This window comes from Staurois parvus, unplaced genomic scaffold, assembly GCF_062004578.1.
Source record: "Staurois parvus isolate SC_StPar_1 unplaced genomic scaffold, SC_StPar_1.0 ptg000090l, whole genome shotgun sequence".
In the NCBI taxonomy this organism is placed as follows: domain Eukaryota; kingdom Metazoa; phylum Chordata; class Amphibia; order Anura; family Ranidae; genus Staurois; species Staurois parvus.
This window is the reverse complement of record NW_028317886.1, coordinates 16,722,713-16,745,858: the sequence shown is the minus strand read 5'-3', so window position 1 is coordinate 16,745,858 and position 23,146 is coordinate 16,722,713. Positions and strand designations below refer to the sequence as shown.

The following is a 23,146-nucleotide window of genomic DNA, read 5'->3' as shown; positions in this document are numbered from 1 at the left end:
AATAGTGCCTTAAAGTGGATACACAGGTTTTCCATAGACTTTCTAACGCAACTGATTTTTCTATGGAACATTTTCCAGAATCGGTGTATCTTTGGCTAGTAAACATTTTAGTATTGGGTATCATGCACCCACACTGCCAGTATTAACCGTGCCCCCACATAGTTCACCCTCTTGGTCTGGTTCCTTAACTATGCCCAGGAATGGTTAAAGTGGAACTTTTGACCAGAATTAAAAGTGGGCGAATAGGCAGGAATTTTAATGCAGAAGAGACATGTTTTGTCTCTTCTGCATTTATTAAAGTTACTTACCTGCCTGTTCGCCCTTGTACAGAGAGCCTTGCATGCACAGCTCACTGTACAAATTCAGCAATGCCGGAACTGACATGTGAGGGAGTGAAGTCATCCCCACCCGGCCAATGACAGTGGCCAGACGAGGAGCTAGGGAACGCCACATCACTGGAACCAAGGTAAGTATAGTTCCGCTTTAAGTGTACTATGGCCGGGACCACTTGGAAGACACTCACTTGTGATCTGATGTGCACTTCAGTGTGAGTGAACACTGTGCCTGAGCACAGAACTCTCTATAGATCACTGAGCACTGTAGTCAGGATGACAAATGTACCCAGGAGCACTTCTATAAAAGCTCTGTGAATGCAGACCAGCAGGGGAGTGGGGACAATCAAACTCAGGTGTGGTTCAGTTCAACCATGCATAGTGTTCATGCACCATGCAGAAAGGAATAATTAGAAAAATACAAGAAGCCAAAAGCCTATATTAAGCCTAAAAGGAGTTACTAAGTGAAAAAAATATATTCCATCTTTACATAAACTAGATTCATTGTCACTGCTCCACATACACCATATAACAATGGTAAACCTGTACGAACAAAGAAACCCTAGGAATACCTGCATATGTTTCAACAGAGGGGATGGAGATTAGATAAACATCTTCTTTATCTGCCCCACACTCTAGCAAATACTTTTAAGGCGTCTTGAAAATGACAAGATTGCAGGATGATGGATAAATGTCTCTTAACATGTGTCACAAACATTCACACTATAAAGGGCCTGTACACACCATGCCCGGAGCTGAATCGCACAGGAATGAACTGTGCATTCCTTTACGATCCACAGTGGGCTCTGTGCGGTGCGATTGTAAGCCCATTCATTTTGAATGGACTAAAATTGCAGATGTAGTTATGTATGTAGTTTAACCATGCCACGCCCGGCCAATAGCCAAAAGGCGGCCGGCAAAATGTACTGGATTTCCGGGTTGGACGCCAAATGGCGTCCTCCCGCACATGCACACTTTTCACGCTTGCAGAGCCGCGCAGCGGCGCGATCTGTCACCGGCCGTGTACCTCGGACACGGCCGATGACAGATCTGAGTATCGGCCCCGTTGCCAGTACCATGTGACCTGCTGTGACCAATCACAGCAGGTCACACGACAGTTGTATACATTGGATGGCTTCATTCATGCCAGTATACTACTGTCTAGCTGTGAATGGTCATAGCTAATCACATGCACATGTCATGTGATTAGCTGTGGCCAAATCACAGCTAAGCACAAAAAAAAAAAAAACAAAACCCTGAATGAATCGGTCATTCAGGTAAATGCTTGCTTATAGCAAACTACTTCTTTGCTATAAGCAAATTGTGTAAAAAAAAAAAAAAAAAAAAAAATACTGATCACTTCCCCAAAGTAGTATAATGTTACTATGGTAACATTGTACTACTTTGGACATAGTGAAATATGAAAAAAAAATCTTAAAAAAAAAGAAAAAATTTAATAAATTAAAAATAAAAAAAATTAAAAAAATAAAATATTTTTTTTTTTCATACTGTCACCAGTGTCCCTGATCACCTCCATGCCAGTTATATGAAGATGCTGTACTGCACTGGTGACCGTATATAAAAAAAAAAAAAGTGAAAATAATTTTTTGCATTTTTTAATTTTCCGAAAAATGACAAAAAAAATACAACTTCAAAAAACTCGCCATGCCTCTTATGAAGTACGTCGGACTGTCTACTTTGCAAAAAGTGGTCATTTGGGGGATATATGTACTGTTCTGACATTCTTGGACCTCAAGAAATTAGATTGGCTGTCAGAACTTCAGGATTGATCAATATTTAGATCTATACCATAGTTTGTGAACTCTATAACTTTCCTACAAACTAAAAAATACATCCTAATTTGGGTTATTTTCACCAAAGACATGTAGTAGAACACATCTTGGCCTAAATTTATGAAGAACAATTATTTATTTGCAAACTTTTATAACAGAAACAAAGAAAAACGTGTTTTTTTTTTCAAAATGTTCGGTCTTTTTCTGATAATTTAGCAAAAAATAAAAACCTCAGTGGTGATTAAATACCACCAAAAGAAAGCTCTAGTTGTGTGAAAATGATAAAATTTTAGTTTGGGTACAATGTTGTATGACCGCGCAATTGTCATTCAAAGTGTGAGAGCGCTGAAACCTGAAAAATGGCCTGGGCAGGAAGGGGTAAAATTGCCCGGTATTCAAATGGTTAAAATGCATAGTAACCTGATTGCATGGTACATAAGTACCATGTGACCGATGTGGGCAAACATACTACATTTGAGACCTGCATTTGGGGTGTCGTAAATTTTTTTTACGGATACCCGCTGCAGATCGTAAAAGCAGTTCGTTTTGCATTCGGATTAAAACACACAGGAACGCACAGTGCATTTACGTGAGATTCAGATGCGGCCATGGTGTGAACTGGCCTTGATTAATGAATCAAGTCAGTTCTATATACAATGCCCAAAATAGAACTTTAGCTGGGAAAAGGCCAATACTAAGCAGTGTTGTGGAGAAACCCTGCTCAGTGAAAACAAGGCAAAAGAGAAATGAAATATCCGTACTAAACATGTTATTATGGAAAATAAATGACCTAACAGTGATACTGTGAAACCCACAGGGAAATGTATTCACATGAAGAAATGGTTTCAGAATCAGTGCTACCTATGAATAACTCCAACATATAGAGAAAACGCCGCTTCCACCTGCAATATATATATATTACTTTCTCTGCAAGTAACCAGCAGATACAATGAAGAAATGCACTAGCATACCTGATTCTTTTAAACATCACTTGTGAATATATACAGCATGAAACTGCTAGAATGTCAAAATCATTTTTTTGATAATAAAATCACATCTTTTGGAGCTACCAGAGGCGTTCAAGTCAAACTGGGACTTTTAATCTTACAAATATAAAAATGGATGCTGCTGATCCCAGCCCTTTAGGTGGCAGGAGGCGTAGGTGGGCTTTCAGATCTTGTGACTGCTGTGATTGGTTGTCACAACAGTCACATGATTGGAAGCTCCTGATCACAAGTATGCATCGTGAGCTGCCCAAGACATCTTAGTTACTATGCTGAGCGAGCTCTCAGCACAGAAAAGCCCTTTCCAATGAACGCATATATGTGGCCACTTGGCGTTAAAGCCCACATGCCCAACGGCCACATATATGCATACACAACCCGCAGGAACTGGTTAAATAGTTTGCTTGGGCCAAGCTGGCCCAAACAAACTGTTTCCATTACAGGATTATGAGGACGTTGGGTGAGCTGTGATAGAAGAACACAAAAGCTTTTTACAATTTTCCAAATTGAGGATCATGATATCATCTGCCTGCCTCTCCACCTCGTCCAATCAGGGGTAGCCTTGTATTCACTGATAAAAATACAAGGCTTCTCCTGAACGTCAGAGAAGCCCTAAGCTCAACTCTCTTTATATCCAACAGCAGATGGGAAGTTCCCTGTATTGCTATCGGAACACAGCATTGATATTGATACTACAGTCTATTATAGCACACCCTGTGACCACATCATTCTATAGAATAGAAATCATTAGTTTGGGCCAGCAATGACATATTTAAAGTGACATTAAACATGGAATTGTAATTTAATATATAAAATTAGGACCTAGTTGATTCATCTAGACAACAGTCTTTGGTTTCTTTACTATGTGTTTTTATAAACACTTAGGCCCCTTTCACACAGTGGGTCCAATCAGTTTTTCAGGTGGACTTTATCAGATGGTCCATGCACCTCTATTGACTGGCGGGTGTAAACAGACTTGTGTCCGTTCACACCTGCCTACCTCCAATCCCATGCACAAAAAAAAAAAGCGGAAGGGGACGCACCCCCTCCATCAAGGTACATTGAATCGGAGGGCAGTCAGGTGTAAAACAGACAGCAGAGTCTATTTACTCCCAGGCACCCATAGGGCAGAGCGGGCTCAGTCCATGTCCACTCTGCAGATACTGAGCAAAGACAGACCTGTAATCCTCCCACTCTACTCAAAACAGAGTCCGCCCTGTGTGAAAAGAGCCTTAGGCACTAACGTTGTATTCATTATAGGAAAAAAACCTATCTATACTAACATGTCTCAGCACACCATATTCATCTTGTCAGCACTGAAAAACAATTTTGTATGATGTATGTCACTGCAGTAAACTTCCCTCTTAAGTGTACCCTCTCATGCTGCTGAACATACTCTAGACAAGAAATCTTCATTTTTATCATGTAACACTGTAGAGATAACCTAAACCTCAAAGGGCTCATACGGCAGAGAGCGAAGCTTCAGGTAAGAAGTAGTAACATGATCACTTAATACCACACACAATGGGGATTACTTATGGAAGATGGAGGCAAAGAAAAGTCAACAAAATTGGAGTTGTTGTCCTTGACCAACAAATTCTTAGGGCTGCTCACAGACAATCAGATCTAAACCCTGACTGGTAGCCATGTGTTAGCGATTGCTTGCTCTAATTTCCTTTGCCCTATTTTTTATTTATATATATATATATATATATATATATATATATATATATATATATATATATATATATATATACACATACATATACACCCTGATATTTAGGCACAACAATGAATAGATGTTGATACAAATTCTGCCATACATGTGAAGTGGCAGAGCCACTTTTTGCACCAGCCATGTCACAGCACCGGATAATAAGTTAGGGCTTTCGTGTCAGCACAACACCAGATTGTGAAAGTAGTTGCAAAATCTACAATTGCATTTTGTAAATGAATACGTTTTTCACTTTTATGCTTTGTTGCGGATCTCCTGCAGCCGCTTTATGGCCAATTTTTTTGTCTACTTCCACTTGCTGCAGCAATGGCTGCATTGCATTTCTCAGGACGGTTTCATGGTAGTAACAATAGTGGGTCATGTGTGCATAATGTGTTAAACGACCACTTGTAGTATCCATCAGAAGCTCATGTAAACAAGTGACATTGCCAGAACACCAATGGGGAACCAGGGACAGAGCGTTGTCACCCTATAACAACTATAACAAGAACGTGCCTGTGCAAAGACCTTCGTGGTATTGTTAGGTATTATTTTAATGAAAGCTGAAATGTAAAATATTAACATGACTTTTGAAATAACATTATATTGAAGCCTAAATGAGATTTTAGTGATATAGTTTACATATACTGTACATATAGGTTATATAATGTCACTAGTTATTTTATTTGATCACAGGAATAAACTTGGTGTGGATTTAAACCTAAAAATCTAAACGCTTAAAAGTAGGAATTTTATGAGAGAAGAGACCCCCCCCAATTAGTCTCCTGGGTTATAAACCTGCCCTGTCATTGAAAGTTTGTGTACACTCAGTCATGCAAGCTCAGCATACATTTACAGCACGGGCCTGCACTGTGATGATGTGACTCCTGTGCGCATGTGTAGGAGCGATGTCATAGATGCTTGACCAAACCAGTGGCTGCAGTTTTGAAACTCAGAAGAATAAATGAATGAAAATGGAAGCGCCCTTGACCGACTGGAGTGCTGACAGTGCAGGAGGAGACTGCTTGTCAGGCCAGTCTGCTATAATATGCTACTATGTGGTACGTACTAGCACATTATGGCTAAAAGTTCCTGGGGACCATCTTTCTAATTTTTTTTTTTTTTTTTTAAAGGTGGTTTAGTTTCTGATTAATCTACAGTAGTCAGGGCTACCATAGTAGAGCTGTGCAGATAGCTGATTAAGTCCTGTAGGTGATTTCATACACATCTGCAGGAGCCTGGTGCACTGGAATTTTCAACTTTCATATGGAAGGCTGATCTAAATAATTGAATATTATAATAAACCTAGCAAAAGGTGATTTACATTACAATACAATATTGTAACAAATTTGACAAGTTTGTTAAGGTACCTGAAACATTTTCAGCCATTCTTGTAGGCCAGTCGGAGGTTGCACTGATGTAATTCTACGTCTCTGCTGACCTTGTCCATTTGCTGCCCGTAGGTCACCAAATGTCGTAGGCGTTGCCGAACATGGCACAAGACCTGTAGTACTGCATACATAAAGCAAAATAAAAATTATTAAATCTGAAAACATATAGCTACACAATACTGCACACGCCACAATTTCCACTTTGAACAAATAGAAAACCCCTCCACTCATTTGCTCATGCGGAAAGAACTGGAATGTGGATATATGCACCTTTATGCTGGCTGCGGTGGTCACAGCTTTTCGGACAGTTTTCACATAAGTTTTTCTTTGATTCATTGCCATGAAAGCTTTGAGTTTCTGCGACAAATACTAGAGATTTGATTGGCAAGGGTCAAAATTGGGAAGAAGTATGCTAGTAGGTTTTTTTTTTGTTTTTTTTTAAGCATGTCATTCAAAATACTTTCTGTAAATTTACTGAGAATATTTAATCCATTCACACCATCCCCAGAGAAACTTACAGCTCAACATTCCTACCCCATGTAAAGGCACAAACTGGTCAGTTTGGGTAAAATTGATTAACTTTCAAGCATATTTTTGGAAAGTGCAGAGAATCCACATAAAGATGGGTCAGGGGCGGACTGACAACTCATGGGGCCCCCGGGCAATAGGGGATCATGGGGCCCCTGTGTCCTTGCCCAAACTCAAAAAAGCCTATGAAAAAGGTACCAGGGGCATCTCATGGGGCCCCCTACTGACCCCGGGCAATGCCCGAGTTTCCAAATGGTCAGTCCGCCCCTGAGATGGGTACAAGCTATGGTCAATTTGGATGGAAGCCATTAAACAGTTAGCCTGTGCCCAGCCTATGTGGTTTTGTCCCATTTTCCAAAAGTTTGCTATGGCCTATTTAGTTGTAGGATGATTAACCTATCACTAAGTTTTTGGATTGTGGGAATAAAATAGAGCAAGACAAGGAAAGTACAAACAGGTAATGTACGTCCACCATGGTCATGCCCCATTTAATGTAAGCATTATTAAACAATTTTGATCACAGGGAGCAGGATTCCTAAATTTTTTAAATGTCTACAAAACATACTTTCCTGACAAATGTCCTCCTTACAGAATCATTTGGAAATCTGCATTAACCTTGTCTAATTTACACACACACTTTTTATTTACTTGCAGACCGAGAAAAGCTGCCTTGATAGAGGCAGTTTAAATTGTCACTCAAACTCAGGGCACTGGGCGAGGATGTCACGCTTCTCAAGCATGTAATCAATTTCCCAAGCATGTACATTTATAGCGAACATTCCCAACGGGCATGTACTCTACCCCTCACTAATTCAACACTTTGCCCTATGCTATTCAGCATATTGTCAGATACACTGCAGCACAGGAAAGGGTTAAAAGCAAAGCCAATTCAACTGATGACTGGCATCTTGCTTCCAAGTTTATTTCTGCAATCTATTTCATCATCGATTTCACACACAGCGGATGCGCAACATTAGATTTATATGTAAACATACAAAGTGTGTTTGCACAAACTGGATTTAGCATGAAGGAGAGGGTGTCGTGTTTGATCATATGAAGACATGTCATCACCAATCTCTCTCCATATTTTCATGCATTTGCAATGGTCACCTTTTCGTTTTGCAGGTGATTAGCACCAATGGAATCCTTTGAGGGTAGGCAATCCCCATCTGACACCTTTATACACTGAGATCCCATTGCAATAATATGTTTGTATTTGGATACATTTTAGGAGATAGGATGGCCATACATTATACAATTTTCTTGAGATTTTTGGTTTAGATCTACCAAAAGCTATATAATATGAGGTCAAACCTAACAACACTTTCAATTGTATCCAATTACGCAGGCTCTTGCACTACATAGTTGAAGGTAAATCTAAAGGAAATTGGGCAGAAAATTGTATAGTATATGGCTAGCCATAGGCACAATCCAGGGTTAAAAAAGATTTCTGTAAGACTTCTGGTTTCAAGGCTTTAATGAATTATACTAAACTTGTTTGCTCCCTTGGATATCAGCTGGCAACAGTCTTGCAAGACATAAACAAGGCTTTAAACTGTAGATGACGTAGTATTGGATTATAAAAAAAAAACAAAAAGCAAATACTGAAAGCTGTATGTACTGCAAATTTGCCAATTTAAAAAAATAATAATAACACAATGAGGGGAATTTACGAAGATGGGAGCAGACAGAATCTGGAGCATTTGTGCATGGCAACCAATTAGCTTCTAGCTTTCATTTTCAAAGCTGATCTGAACAGGCTAAGGCTAGATGCTGATTGGTTCCTATGCACAGGTGCTTCAGTTTTAGTAAATTCCCCCCAATATATATTTTTAAAGGACTGAGCTGACTAACACTGAATCCATAGGGGCTATCAGCACTGTTAAACTGGCATCTTGTGGGTTAAGTGAAATAATCTGACTATTAGGTCTTGCCACTGCAGGGAACTGTAAGGCCATGCAAATTTCAGAGTGAAGTGATTAAGTGTGACTGTAGAGGACAACTGTGAGAAGTGGCAGTGACAGTGGGAAACGGGCAGAGGGGGAAAAAAGCATAAAAAAATAGCTCAGTCTTCTTTCCGCTGTGTTGGGTGCAGCTTTGGACTCTTGAATGCAAATAAGCACCTTGATTTTTGACGTCGCATGGAATTTATTGCTGAGGCACTGCATCAATGGCTTGGCTAGCAAATCTTTAGGACAGACAGGTGAACAAGAACCTGCCAAATATGAAGTGTTTGTGAGATGAAGGCACCTGCAGTAATGTAGCTATATAAACCCTTATTTTGCACTAGCTTGATTGTCACTGGTCAAATCTCTGCATGCAGCATGATCTTCTCAAAGAAATCCACCCACTGCAGGCAATTTCCAATTAATGTAATCACTAGCTAAACGTCTCGTAGATCATCGGAAAAGGTTTTACAAAGAGTTGCATTTTCTGGTTGAAATGGAAAACACTGAGGAAAAGTAGTGTCATTCTAACTGCACTTCTTGCTCAGTACAGCGGACCTGGCGTCATAACAGCAATGACAGAAATAATACCTGCATATCATAATTTCCAATAGCTTAATACTTTCATATTAAATGCAATAACTTCTAGAAAGAATGGTGGACAGCTTTGATTTTCTCTTAAACAACTTTGCCTACATCATGTAATCTTGGGATTTTTTTTTTTTTTTTTTTTTTTAACAGAGCCACCAATTAATCTGCTATTATTCACAAATAGAATCTACCCTCTGGATAGTAATGAAAGCAAAGCTGTGTTCAAATTAGGGAAGAAGCTGAGCAGCTGGTGAGACAGGATGTACACTCCAGTCATGACCAAAGCCGCTATTATTGAATTGAATTACCTTGTGTATTCTGAGCCTTTGCAGGGTTTCTTCCCCAAAGAGAAAGAGCGGACCTCGGATCCATGGTCCAACTTTCTCTTCATCTGAAAATGAAAAGATAAAAAGGCATAAAACGGTGTGCCCAACAACCATGAAAGAAAGGCATATGTACTGGGGACAAGCTGTGAGAGTATTTAAATATAAATTGCATCTTAATATCACAAGGAAAACTACTTTTCCACATATTATATAAGTAGTGTAGAATGTATCAAAACACCATCTTAAGTTAATAAACATTCATAAAACCTCTACATTTTAAACCAAAAAAGGAAATAGATTGGAAAATTCCACTCTAATATGTTAAGCATTAAATGCAGCACTTTTTATTTTTGTACAGCATTGCATACAACAATCATGTACCACAATAAAGATACAACAAAACTACAAAGTATAATTCATAGGGGCTTACCAAATATCACATTTCTTCCTATATGCAGTATACTGGCTAGTTCAGACAGTCCCACTATTGTACTACAGCTGTAATAGCCAGATTCAGAATACCTGTTGCATGTTTTTAAATTGTACAAGCAAATAGGGTTTATGTACTTAAAATTCCAGGCTAATTTCCACTCTAAACATAAAAGTTTTCAGATGCATGGCAGTAGTTTGGGGGTCTACAGAGCTATCAAAGAGTTAAATTTTTAAAGCAATCTAAAAATTTGCATATCAAGTAATTTTTGAATCTAAAAAAATAGCGTGCCCTCCATTTACATGGATGTGACCTGCCATACTGTGGGAAGAGCGACTGCTGTGAGGACTCATGTTTAACTGCGCTTTGCCACCATGAGGTCCTTCTTCCAGAGATGAAAGTCTTGTTTTACAATGATGCAGCCTCATCACTCATTTTACATCAACAAGTGTCAGAAATTAGCTGGTGACTTCTTGAACAAGTACCACCACTGGGATCAGATGGGTTCCTACCACAAAGGTCTGCAAAAGTAATTACTGTTACAAGTCATTAAATCAGGGATGTGCTCAGGACAACCCCAGGGACCAAGATGATGGAGCAGGTCTCCTACATGATTTAGCATTTTTCTTTTTAAGACACGAACGCACATCTGCTTCAGATGTTATGTAGGCAACTCCCAGAGAATTTAGAGTTGCAAAATAATGTTTCAATGGCAAAACATTGTAACAAGCAGGTGCTGTATATTTTCATAACACAGGACTCACTAACCTACATGGTGATGTTAAAAAATACATAAACTGATGACGCACAGCACAGACCGTAGTTATTGTACTGCAGTATATTTTACTGAAGAGCATTAAAAATTAAATCAGTGAGCAGTAATCAAAGCTTTACTTGTATTTATACCTCTGAATACAAATGGAATCATCCTGTAAAGTTACCAAGTAGAATCCACCACATTGGCAGACACTGAAAAACTGAGCAGAATTAACATTCAGCACCATGCTCTCCTGGCGGTTAACCTTGTCGGAAAGGGGTAACTAAAACCTGTGGACTGAAACTTCTCCAGCCATCTATCCGTCTTGCTCCTGGAAAAGCCATATGCCAGTTTGGTGCCAAACAAAGGCACTGCCCATGCAGAGAAAAACAGACCCTTCAACATCCTAGGGTCATTATGTACACACAAAGAGCAGATCTCACCCTTCTCTACCCAACATAACATTTACTTCTCAACAACTTGCTGTTCTCCATCACCCCTTCCTAGTCATCAGAACCAGCACAATAAAGAGTGGCTTGACAAATGCAGGCAATGCGTTATTTTAACCTTGCCAGGAAATCTTACCAGACTTGTGGGCAAATAGCTGGAGAAACGCTCCCATCCTGGAAGTTTACAATACTGCAAAGCTGCAGAGGGCATTTTTATTAAGGCACGCTTCCCCAAATTGTGATCATCTATTCAGATCCTGGCCAACACGAGTCCTTGGCACGCAGAAGCAGGGTACCTCCACACCCCGGGCAGCGATCGGACAAGTGGGATGCAGATGAAGGTGACCAGACGACAGCACACAAGAGAGGAGCCAGCTTGGGTTGGGGGAAATCTCATGCCAATGGATGTGTTCTGATCTGCATTGGGAATGCCATCTGCAGAACCAGGAGGGGAGGATGCTGGGTCTGTCTAATCAAACACCATCTCATCACCTTATTCTGCATCCCCATTACCTCTCCCCCTTCCTTCCTTCATCACATCCAATGCAGGCTTTCTCCTAATCACAGGCAGCTGGTCACATCCAGGCAGCACTTACTTTATAAAAGATCATTTTTAAAGTGCCGTAGAACCCCATGATTCCGGAGGTGGCTGAGTGTCGGCGTAGTCCCTGATCAGTGGCTGCGTCTGATGCCTTGTGCAGAGGAGGAGGAAGAGGAGGAAGAGAAGGAGATCCCGTGTCCAGGTAGGTCTGGCACCCAGTCGGATGTGGACATGCTCGGACACGTTACAAGAAGAGGAGAGCAGGCGGCTGGCAGCTCCAACTCCACACAGCAGCGATCACACTGGAGTCAGGAGCCCCGCTGAGAGCAACTCCAGAGACTGAGCACGGGGGAGGGCGGAGCAGCATGGGGACCAGAGAGGAGGGGGGGGGGAGGCAGTACACGGAGGAGCCCGGCACTACCTCCCGTACACTGATTTCTTCCAGCACTACACGGCGGGGATCGGATTCCAGCTCCCCCTCCTCCAAGGAGCCGCAATGGTGCAGTCTGAGCTCCAGCTACACAGCCCACACATCAATTATATGGAGATTCGGGGAGCCTGAGAGGAGGGAGGGACAGTAGAGGGCTGACGACACACATAGCCTGCCATCCGCCCGGGGCTACCCGACATCATCCCCCTCCTACACTGACAGCACAACCCGAGCTCAGATCACTACACGTCCGATCGCTGCATCGGGGCTACCCGACATCATCCCCCTCCTACACTGACAGCACAACCCGAGCGCCGATCGCAGCTACCCCACATCATTTCCCTCCTATACTGACAGCACAACCCGAGCTCAGATCACTACACGTCCGATCGCTGCATCGGGGCTACCCGACATTCTCACCCTCCTACACTGACAGCACAAGCTGAGCACCGATCACACATCACTACACGTCCGATCGCTGCATCCGCAACGCCCAGACAGTCCCAACACTTGAGCCGAGTCATCAGAGCTCTGTGTATGTAGGGATGGATGGGGGGTAAACCTTCTCCGATCACCTCTATACAACGCCTCCATTCTACGGCTCTCATCATGTCATATCCTCCTACTTAAACAACCAAGCACTTCGCTACCAGGGATATACACATCTAATCAGAATGACAACTTCCATCCCAAGAACGATCATACATCAAAGCTACTAACATGTAGACTTCCACTGCTGAAAATGTTACTTGCTTGGCCGTTAAGATGATCCTGTATAAACCATAGGATCATCATGACAGCCAAGCAATGAACATTTTGAGCAATGGAAGTCTACATCTCAGAACGTTTCACATGATTCGGCTTGACGTGTGGCCCTCGGAGCCCCTACAGACACTACTCTGTTTCCCCATTGCCCTATGATAGCAGTGATTTCTACTGTCTCCAGTCTATTCAGCGAAGCTGCTGCACCACGTTTCTAGCATTATTCTTGTTAACAGATTGCACCCAATTCAATAAAACATCAGCGAGTTTAGGTTCTGACAGCGACTTGTGTGCCAAATTCAGGTGGTTCTGATTTGCTCCTCTTCTACATCATGACAACACCTGTGCCAAATTCAAAATAAAATACCGACAGCTCATATCTTACAAATGTGGACTCAACACTCCGGTCACACCGCAATGAAAACGGCCATATCGGTGTAATTCCAACTTGGTCGGAGCAAAACCGATTTGTAAAGTAGTGCATGAATTACTTCAGGTGCGATTTGCATAGACATCTGTTGCACCTCAAGTCAGACATTCACTGGAAGTCAAACGATCAGTGTAAGACCAACTTTCTTCTGGTGTACAGAGAGATTTTGTGAAAATGTCTCATATGCAGTCTAAATTTAAGTACAGTACAACTTGTAGACAGGTACGTGGATTTGGTGCACACTGAGCCACTTTTAGAACACATGCAGGACAATTTAGCAAAATCTGTTTGTGCAAGTCTTTGTGAATGACTGTCTCCTGAAGCATGACCACAGTCTCTGACCATCTCTGGTGTCACGTCCGCAGTCTCTGACCATCTCTGGTGTCACGTCCGCAGTCTCTGACCATCTCTGGTGTCACGTCCGCAGTCTCTGACCATCTCTGGTGTCACGTCCGCAGTCTCTGACCATCTCTGGTGTCATGTCTGCCCATCTCCTGTACCATGTCCGCTGTGTCTGCCCATCGTTTGTGACAGTGCCAATTTTGAGGGCTTTTTAGTACTTTGGCAGCCATTATTTTTGATGGGATCAGCTAACGCACTGAAAAAATGTAACTTCACCCTTCAAGGAAACCTTTATTTTGGGACAGCTGTAGACTGTCAATACTGAACATTCCTTTGGGAAATAAATGTTAGATGCCTGGCTGCTAGGATGATCCATTACTGGTTTTAGTAGTTTAGAAGATAACCTGGAACAGGCCTGTAGATCAGGAATTCAAACTTCATTCTGCCCCACCTTGCTACATGCTTATTCCAGGTAAGTCACTCAAACGTAGCCAGACCCAACCAGGCAAGTAGCAATTTCTAGTCAGCAGTGGCAGCCTTCAGGAACCATTCAAGGAAAAGAACTACATTTAAAGGATAAGGATGTGACTGTGGCGAAAGCTGCTTTCTACTACCTACTCTTCATGGTCGCAGATTCCAATGGAGTAATGAGTAAACACTACATACTACCTTTACAATGTCTTCCATTGCACTGTCAAGGCCAGCAGCTATACAAAAATTGTAGCTTCATAAGCACTTACGCTCATTTGTATAGTAGCGTGTGAATCAACTCATACAAACCTCCTGATCCAGCTATATTATTGCAATATTGTAGAAATAACATCATGTCCAACAATTTCTATTATATAACTAAATGTATTCCACAAAAATATTTTCATATTCACAAGCTCTCCCTAGCAGCAGGATGTAGACATCCCACAATAAAGCAGCACAAAAGAAGAAACCTAATAAATCCTATATCAAATGAGACGTAGGGGCCGACTCATGAAAACAGATTGAAAAAAAAGCAAGAATTGGGATTAAAGTGATTGTAAATGCTAACATTCTATAAAATTAAAATAATAAACATGTCATATTTACCTGCTCTGCACAATGGTTTTGCACAGTGTGGCCCTGAACTGCCTCCTCTCGGTTCCCCCGCCAGTACTCCAAACTGCTCCTCTTTTCAGTGTGCCTCTATAGCAAGTTGATCGCTATAGGGGCACACCTGCAGGCTTGCCCTTGAGCCGCACTGTGTGTGGCTATACACGCACGCACAGAGAGCGACTTGGCCCCGCCCCTCACGGTGTTTGACAGCAGCAGGAGTCAATGGCTCCCTCGGCTGTCCAAATCCTTCTGAGAAGAGGAGGAGGAGAGGGGAGAGAAGACCAGAAGCCAGGATAGTGCCTGACTACAGTCAGGCTCAGGTAAGTGTTGTTATTGGGGGCACTAAGGTAAAAGACACCAAGGCTCAAGAACTACTTTAATGACTAATTGGAAATCTTGTTTACATTTTTCATAATAGAATAAAAACAAAACATGACTGGCTCCTAAGGTTTTATAAACTTAGGTTACAGTGACTTGGTCCTCAACATTTGTGCCTTGCATTGGGGTCCTTCGTTTGAGCCCCAGACAGGCCATTATCTGCTTGGAGTTTGCATGTTCTCACTGTGCTTGTGTGAGTTTCCACCACATACTCCACTTTCCTCTCACACTCTACTGACATGCTGGCAGGATAATTGGCTCTTACTATATTCTACTGAGCGAGGCCAAGATGATTGCTTCACTGTCCAACACAATACAGATAAAATGCTTTGAGTCCCCAGGGAGAAAGGAGCTATATAAATATTAATTAAAAGGAATGTATTATGTAAGATTTTGTTAAAATATAACTAAAGGCAAAACTTTTTTTTTTCAGTTTTGGATAGAGTGTAGAGAGATTAGAACCCCTGCCAGTTTTTCTGCTTTCTGTGTCCTCTGTTATGGAAATTCACCCTCAATATTTGTCCTATTTATCGCCATCTAAAGTGAAAGTAAAATCCTACATTTTTGGCTGACATTGAAACAGTAACAGAGGGTACAAAAGAATAGAGGACACTACTATTTCTGCTGATCTTGATGACACCCCAGATTCCCTCACTTAGGAGAGATTTTCTCTCACTTCCTGTATTGGCTTTGAGACAGGAAGTGAAGGAAAATCTACCTAGTGAGACAGGTGGCAAAAAAAATAAAAAAACAGACATGGGTTATAACCTTCTCTTACTCTATCCAAAATGGGGGAAAAAAATTGTTACACTTTAAGAGCTCTCTTGCAATATACCCAACTAATAATGGACCAAAACAGGTCAACGTCTGACTTAGAATGCCGGATCTACCCATCCTCAAATTACTGATGTTCTGTAGGGACCTGTAGCTGTCATCCCAGTTTGGGTGATTTATGTGTGGTAAAATGCTTAATTCCTGTTTCCTCTTCAATGTTGCAAAATCAGAGGTAACCATTGTCTCTGAAGATTATTAGCAATTACCTTTGGATAATGGCAACTGTCTGGGTAATCCATTTCAGAAGTGTGATTCTTCTTCAGGATTGGATAACTGGGGAGTGTCTGAAGAGGGGGCAGATTGATCACAGACAAGTGACTGATTTCTGATCTGATAGTAATTGACAAGATGAAATACCAACTACGTCTCATATTTTCAGGTACAAATTATATCTAATGGTTTCAGGTTTTCTAAATGCAAAACTTGACTAAGGCCCCTTTCACATGGGTGTTCAGTTTAGATCCACCTGTCATTTTTTCTAATCTAATCTAGACTGAACCACAATGTATGTCTATGGGTGGGTGGATATAAACAGACAATTATCCGTTTACACCTGCAAACATCCATGTCTGTTTGGGTCATTTTTTTAAAACAGAACAGCCAATGTCTAGATCCGTTGAAACTGAATGGATGCATACTGATTTAGACTGAATTGAAGTGCAAACTGATGTAAACTTAATCTGTTTTTAATTAAAAAAATAAAAAACACGTGGCTGAATAGATGATGTCTGTGTGAAAGGGGCCTAAAGGTCATCATACATGTACAGAGATTATACAACCTGATTTTATCAACTGCCTTTATGGTTACCAAAACTATGTAATAGAAAGAACTACCTAGACAGTCCATTCAATTGGTAACCAATCTGGTACGCCCTTGTAGTGGTGCCAATGCATGGCATGCTTTGTTTTTTCCAACTTTACTGAGAGGTCACAAAATAACACATCATTCATCTTTATGCAATACATAGTGTGAACCAGGCTTACCTCTTCCTTCTATACCAAATGACTGTAGATAAAGATCTGTATGCTTCCTCTGAGAATCTTTAAGTGATATTATAGTTTTTTATTTAAACAACATGTCATACTTGCCTGCTCTGTGCAGTGGTTTTGCACAGAGCAGTCCCAATCCTCTGCCGATGCTCCTGGCTCCTCCCCCTTGACTAGTGCCCCCAATAGCAAGGTGCTTGATATGGGGACCCAGGTGCGTGATCATTCCTGAGCTCCAGGAGCAAATTGGATCATGCTTTGCGGGGGGGGGGGGGTTGCCGTCCTCTGGATCAACTGTGGGTATAGGATTATAACTTTTCTTTTTTTAAATGGTTGAACTGGATGGACCTTTGTCTTTTTTCAGCCAGACTATATGTAACTATGTATAACGCAGTGTCTCAGCCCCGCTCACTCCTCATTGGTTAACTGGCTGTGATTGACCAGCAGTGGGGGTCAGTGGTAGCCAATGGCTCCTGCTGCTGTCTTAGACAATGAGAAGAGAGACCGGGACAGTCAAGGCTCCCGTGCGCATCACTGGACCGAGAGGGGCTCAGTTGAGTATTGAGGGTCTGTGGGGGGAGCAGCACACAGAAGTTTTTTTTAAACCCTCAGCCTTAACAACCACTTTAATCTAGCACCTTTAGCAGTTTGTGTGGAATAGTATAATTAATACTGTCTATTTTCACTAAATGAAAGACTAGATCAAATTACACATGCTGTCACTTAAGAGGATTCTCCTCTGAGCAATGCAAAGTGCATACAATAATGTGGAATAAAAATCCAGTAAATGTGTTATGGGAATGCTTTTTATCTTTAACACTGAAAAAAAAAAAAACCACAAACTACACATTTAAGTCATAAGCACAATGTAGTATCGGACAGGGAAATCTGTTCTATATATATGGCAGTAACTGGAGGCTGCCCCTGCCTTGGGCTAGTAAACACAGCCTCCTTATTGGTATCAAATAACTATAGTATTGAGGGCCTCCTGAATACATTTCATTGTGGATGCAACAAAAGAATTTAGATACCAACATACTATTCTCTGTAGTGCTGCCAAACTTGAGTCTACTTACATACAGCACCAAGTGTATGCATGGGATGATAACATACTGACATTACCGTCTGTTATTTCATTGCTCTAAAGGCCCATGCTCTTCTTTTACTAAAAAGAATAGGCCACCTAGCACGTACTGCTAATTCTTGCCCTTGGGATGCTCTCAGCCTCATGAGAGATGGCTCAGAACACTCACACATCCGAAAAGGAATGCCAAGCATGTGGAGGTCACACCGCACTCTTTGAAGCCTAGGTAACCTATTATCATTAACCTTGTGGTGTGTAGGTTGCAAGCAGTGAGGTCCTTGTCTACTGTAGAGAAATAGGCAGTGCTGTCTAACCCTAAACAGGTGTTGCCAGTCCAGTGAGTTTCACAAAGTCAGCACATGTGGCAAGATCTAATGATTTATTTGTGTGTGGCAAAAGTTAGACATTTCAATAGGTTTAGTATAATTTGTTAAATGGCTTCACTGATCCCTGGAGTATCAACAAAAGACTTTTCCATCATAGTACTGCATTAATCCCAACAAACTGTTACCATGAATCAGCATAAAAATGCAATGTTTATTTCTTTATCATATAAGATGCTATTTACATAGAATATATGCAATGCAGTGTCATGCCACTTACAGAGCCCATGAATAATTCTTCAAGAAAAAAAAAGGGATATCATACTTCTACTACTCTACTTTTGCAAATGCTATGAAGACCACAACCTGCTAGGATTAGTCTCATTTTACAGCACAGAGACTTCACACATGATGTACATCTGTTTCATTTGCCTAAAACTTCTGCTGTCCAATGACTGTATTTCTTTGTCTCCTAAGAAAGGATATAAGATGTCCCTGTCCTATATGTGCTGAAAAATGTACAAAAAAAGATGGCTCCCAGAAAAAAAAATTAAAATTAAGAAGTGTAGGATTTGTCTGTTAAGCAATCTATTTGTTTCCTGCTTTAATGTTTTACTGAATTTGTGCAGAAATACAGATCAAAAGAATCACACATGCACTGGCTGAATCGAACGTCAAGAACATACAGAGAGCATTATAAAGCTAGGTTCACTGTTGCAGGTGGTTTTGGGTGCAGAACAGCATGTAAATCGCACACATGCCTGCACCTGCAAGCACCCGCAGCCATAACATGCTGCTCTTCTGCAAATGTGCCATTCATTCCTAATGGCACTCCCACGAATCGTAACACGCAACACATTTTTGAGTGCATGGAACCATATGGTGCTTTAAAACCATGAGGTTTCTGTGCAGCTGCAATTTTGAAAAGGTGTAGGGACCATTCTCCTGCAGGTACAGCAGCTCATTCACATGAATGGATTGCTGTGCAAGTGCAAACATGGCACAAAGAAAACAGAACAGTGTGAATCTAGCTTAAGAAAAAGTGCAGTATTGAGGACTATGAGTGTGGGTAAAAAAACAAAATGCAAAAATCTTTGGTATGCCTGAATGGTGACCCACATTCCCTGGCCTGCGTGTTACCTTAGATGTAAATAGTAAGAGTCATGGTGACAAAAGGGGAAGGGAGGGGAATAAGGGATGAGAGTGGAGTAGTTACAGAAACAAATAGTAGGAAACCCAAGTCAGTACCCAATATTGCCTGAGGAAAACCTTACAGGCAGCTTCCACAATAGCTATGTTAAAGGAGCATTTAGTTAGACCAAATTCTGCTCCACTCATATAGGTTGTGTCAAGTCATGTTTCCAGTTTCTAATGTGTGGGTTGACTGCTTCGAACAGCCATTTAGAGCAAAGCACAGAGTTGAAATTATTTTAGGGGACCCCTGCGCATAAAGGCAAATAAGTTCAAAGTTTGATTTAGTACAGCGGAATTCCATGGAAGGAAGGAGATCCAATGTTTAATCTGTAGGTTTGTATAGTGCTCCTTCTGGGAGAATTGGGGGGCTCCTGTAAGTCCAACAAAAACAGAATGAACTAGGAGGTAGAGAAGGTGGTGGACATGGAAAAAAAACAAAAAAACAGTGGGTAGGCCACTAAACAAGGGACCATGGATTATGCATCCTTGCATATCTAGTATTTTCAGGCTGTGAAACATTAGAGGGAGAGAGGGTGAACAAGCTGAATAGGGGGGGGGGGGCCTGAGAAGGGCTGGTCACAGTTCAAATGCACTGACAAATGAGAGATCAATCTGCCACAGATCAAGGAACCCCTAGAAACTTCTAAAGGAACTAGCCTAGGTTTCCACTGAACCCTGGTTGAGAAAGGCTGCCGCTGGGCAACTTAGTAATAATACATTACACTAATTAATTACTAAAATTAAAAAGTGGAACGACAAGTAAGGTAAGACTGAAAGAGAATGGGTTTAGGAGTAGGAAAGGGATGGAGGAAGGCACGGAGTGGACTTGACAGAGTTTCCTTTTTTTTTTTTTTTTTTTTTTTAGGAGGGGGACAGCAACGAAAGACCCCATAATTGTCTGATTGCAGGTTTTTCTTTAAACATGGCACTTTACATTGCAGAATGTGACTACTTGCTATGCAGCAGATTTTTATTTAACCTAAATAGTAAGGGGGGGAAAGGTTCAATTCTTATATATCTCCCTAACAGAGTGAAAAATGTTATTTTAAGAATTATATATTCATAAAAATATGCACCATGAATCTCCACCAAAAGGTCTACCAGCTTTCTGCTCTCCAATAATGACTCACTGTTTCCTAAAATAAAACTTAAAAAAAAATCCCAGATGGGCATTCTGCTCTACCTACTCTATTACAGTCTTAACTATGATAAAACAGTATTTACATCTTATGGACAGAAAAATCTACTGCAAAACAAATCTGCTATAAAATGTTTAGTCAATGACACAGAATATTAGGCTATTTGAAGTAACTTAAGAAACCCAAAAACCTACACAATTTAATACTAAAAGTCAGATCTTTGTTTAGAGCTTTTTTTTTTTTTTTTCAGGCCAAACCTTCTCAAAAGTTAGCAGGCAGCAACAATGTGTTGTAACCTTTCACCACTCCTCCATCCATGCTGTTTAGCGTGGATAAGGAAATCTATTGATTTATCCCAACAGGCTGAAAGAGAAAAATCCTAACGTACATGGCTAACCTTAGACCGCAGCTATACATAGAGTAACGCTTCTTTCCTGCATGTAAACTACAGCAACCAAATATACAGCACCCAAACTTCAGCTCTAGTGGGCATCATTGGTGGTACAGTGTTTAATACTGCTATACCATACAGAGGATGGGTATAACCACAAAGCATACTCTTGCACAAGTACCTGTCAAGTACTAGTGTGTCAAACTGAAACATAAATGTGAGAAGTGTGACCTTATGGGCAAGAAATCCCCAATTGCCAGAGGGCCTTTTACAGTTGCTACGGGGACCAAGATACATCCAGGCCTTATAAACACATCAATACAAAATAAATATCTATTCTACAGTATAGGTGTAGACACACACATACACACACTACATTGCCAAAGTATTGGGCCAGCCCTCCAAATCAATGGATTCAGGTGTTCCAATCACCTTCTTGGCCACAGGTGTACAAAATCAAGTACATAGGCATGTAGACTGTTTCTACAAACATTTGTGAAAGAATGGGTCGCTCTCAGGAAGCTCAGTGACTCCAAGCGTGGTACTGTGATAGGTTAACACCCGTGCAATAAGTCCATCTGTGAAATTTCGTTGTTACTAAATATTCCACGGTCAACTGTTAGTGGTATTATAACAAAGTGGAAGCAACTGGGAACAGAAGCAACTCAGCCACAAAGTAGTAGGTCACAAAAAATGACAGAGCAGGGCCAGTGTATGCTGAAGCACACAGTGGTTGCCAACTGTCTGCAGAGTTAATAGCTAAAGACCTTTAACTTCGTGTGGCCTTCAGATTAGCACAAAAAACAGAGAGCTTCATGAAATGAGTTTCCATGGCTGAGCAGCTGCATCAAAGCCTTACTTCACTAAGTGCTATGCAAAAAACTTGATGCAGTGGTGTAAAGCATGCCGCTACTGGACTCACCACCACTGCAAAGACCAATTCTCTGGAGGAGTGACCAAACACGCTTCTATCTGATGGACATGTCTGGCTTTGGCTGTTGCCAGGAGAACAGTCCTTGCTCTACCTACCATTCTGCTCTACCTACTCTATTACAGTCTTAACTATGATAAAACAGTACTTGTCTGACTGCACTGTGCCAAGTGTAAAGTTTTGTGGAGGGGGGATTATAATGTAGGGTTGTTTTTTAGGGGTTGGGCTTGGCCCCTTTGTTCCCACAAAGTTGGGAGCATGAAATTGTTCAAAATGTCTTGGTATGCTGACACCTTAAGAGTTCCCTTCACTGGAAATGTTTGGGGATGGCCCCTTCTTGTTCCAACATGACTGCCCACCAGTGCACAAAGGAGGGTCCATAAAGACATGAATGAGTGAGTGTGGCATAGAGGACCTTGACTGGCCTGCACAGAGTCCTGATCTCAATGTGATAGAACACCTTTGGCAAGAATTAGAGATAAGACTGCAAGCCAGATCTTCTTGTCCAACATCAGTGCTGACAACACAAATAGGCTTCTAGAAGAATGGTCAAACATTCCCATAGACACACTTCTAAACCTTGTGGATGGCGTTCCCAGAAGAGTTGAAGCTGTTGTAGCTGCAAAGGGTGGGCAAACTCAATATTGAACCCTATGGGCTAAGACTGGGATGCCATTAAAGTTCATGTGAATGTAAAGGCAGACATCTCAATACTTTTGGCAATATAGTGTGTGTATTACTATTATTATACAGGATTTGTATAACGCCAACAATTTGCTCAGCGCTTTACAATATAAAAGGAGACAATACAGCAATGATACAGTTCAACACAAGAGGGCCAGGAGGGCCCTGCTTCTTGGAGCTTACAATCTAGGAAAATATAATAATTATATATATATACATACACAGGGAGAGTGTATTTATGTGTGTGCTGATAATATTTGTGTGAAAGCAGAGTAGATAATGACATTCTTTTTTCCTTCTATATGTAAGAGTTTAAGGAGAAGTAAAACATTTAATTATCATTGTGAAT

At 41.1% G+C, this 23,146-nt stretch overlaps 1 protein-coding gene across 3 annotated transcripts in view; it reads right to left on the bottom strand.

Moving 5' to 3' along the window:
* Positions 1 to 23,146, bottom strand: part of FBXW7 (F-box and WD repeat domain containing 7) — a 280,449-nt gene that overhangs the window by 30,631 nt on the left and 226,672 nt on the right. For all 3 annotated transcript variants that reach the window (XM_089670455.1, XM_089670454.1, XM_089670456.1), the window contains 2 exons: positions 9,608 to 9,690; positions 6,214 to 6,355 (listed from right to left, as the gene is read on the bottom strand). In XM_089670455.1, coding sequence (XP_089526581.1) covers positions 6,214 to 6,355; positions 9,608 to 9,690 — 225 coding nt within the window. The remainder of the gene's footprint in view (positions 1 to 6,213; positions 6,356 to 9,607; positions 9,691 to 23,146) is intronic.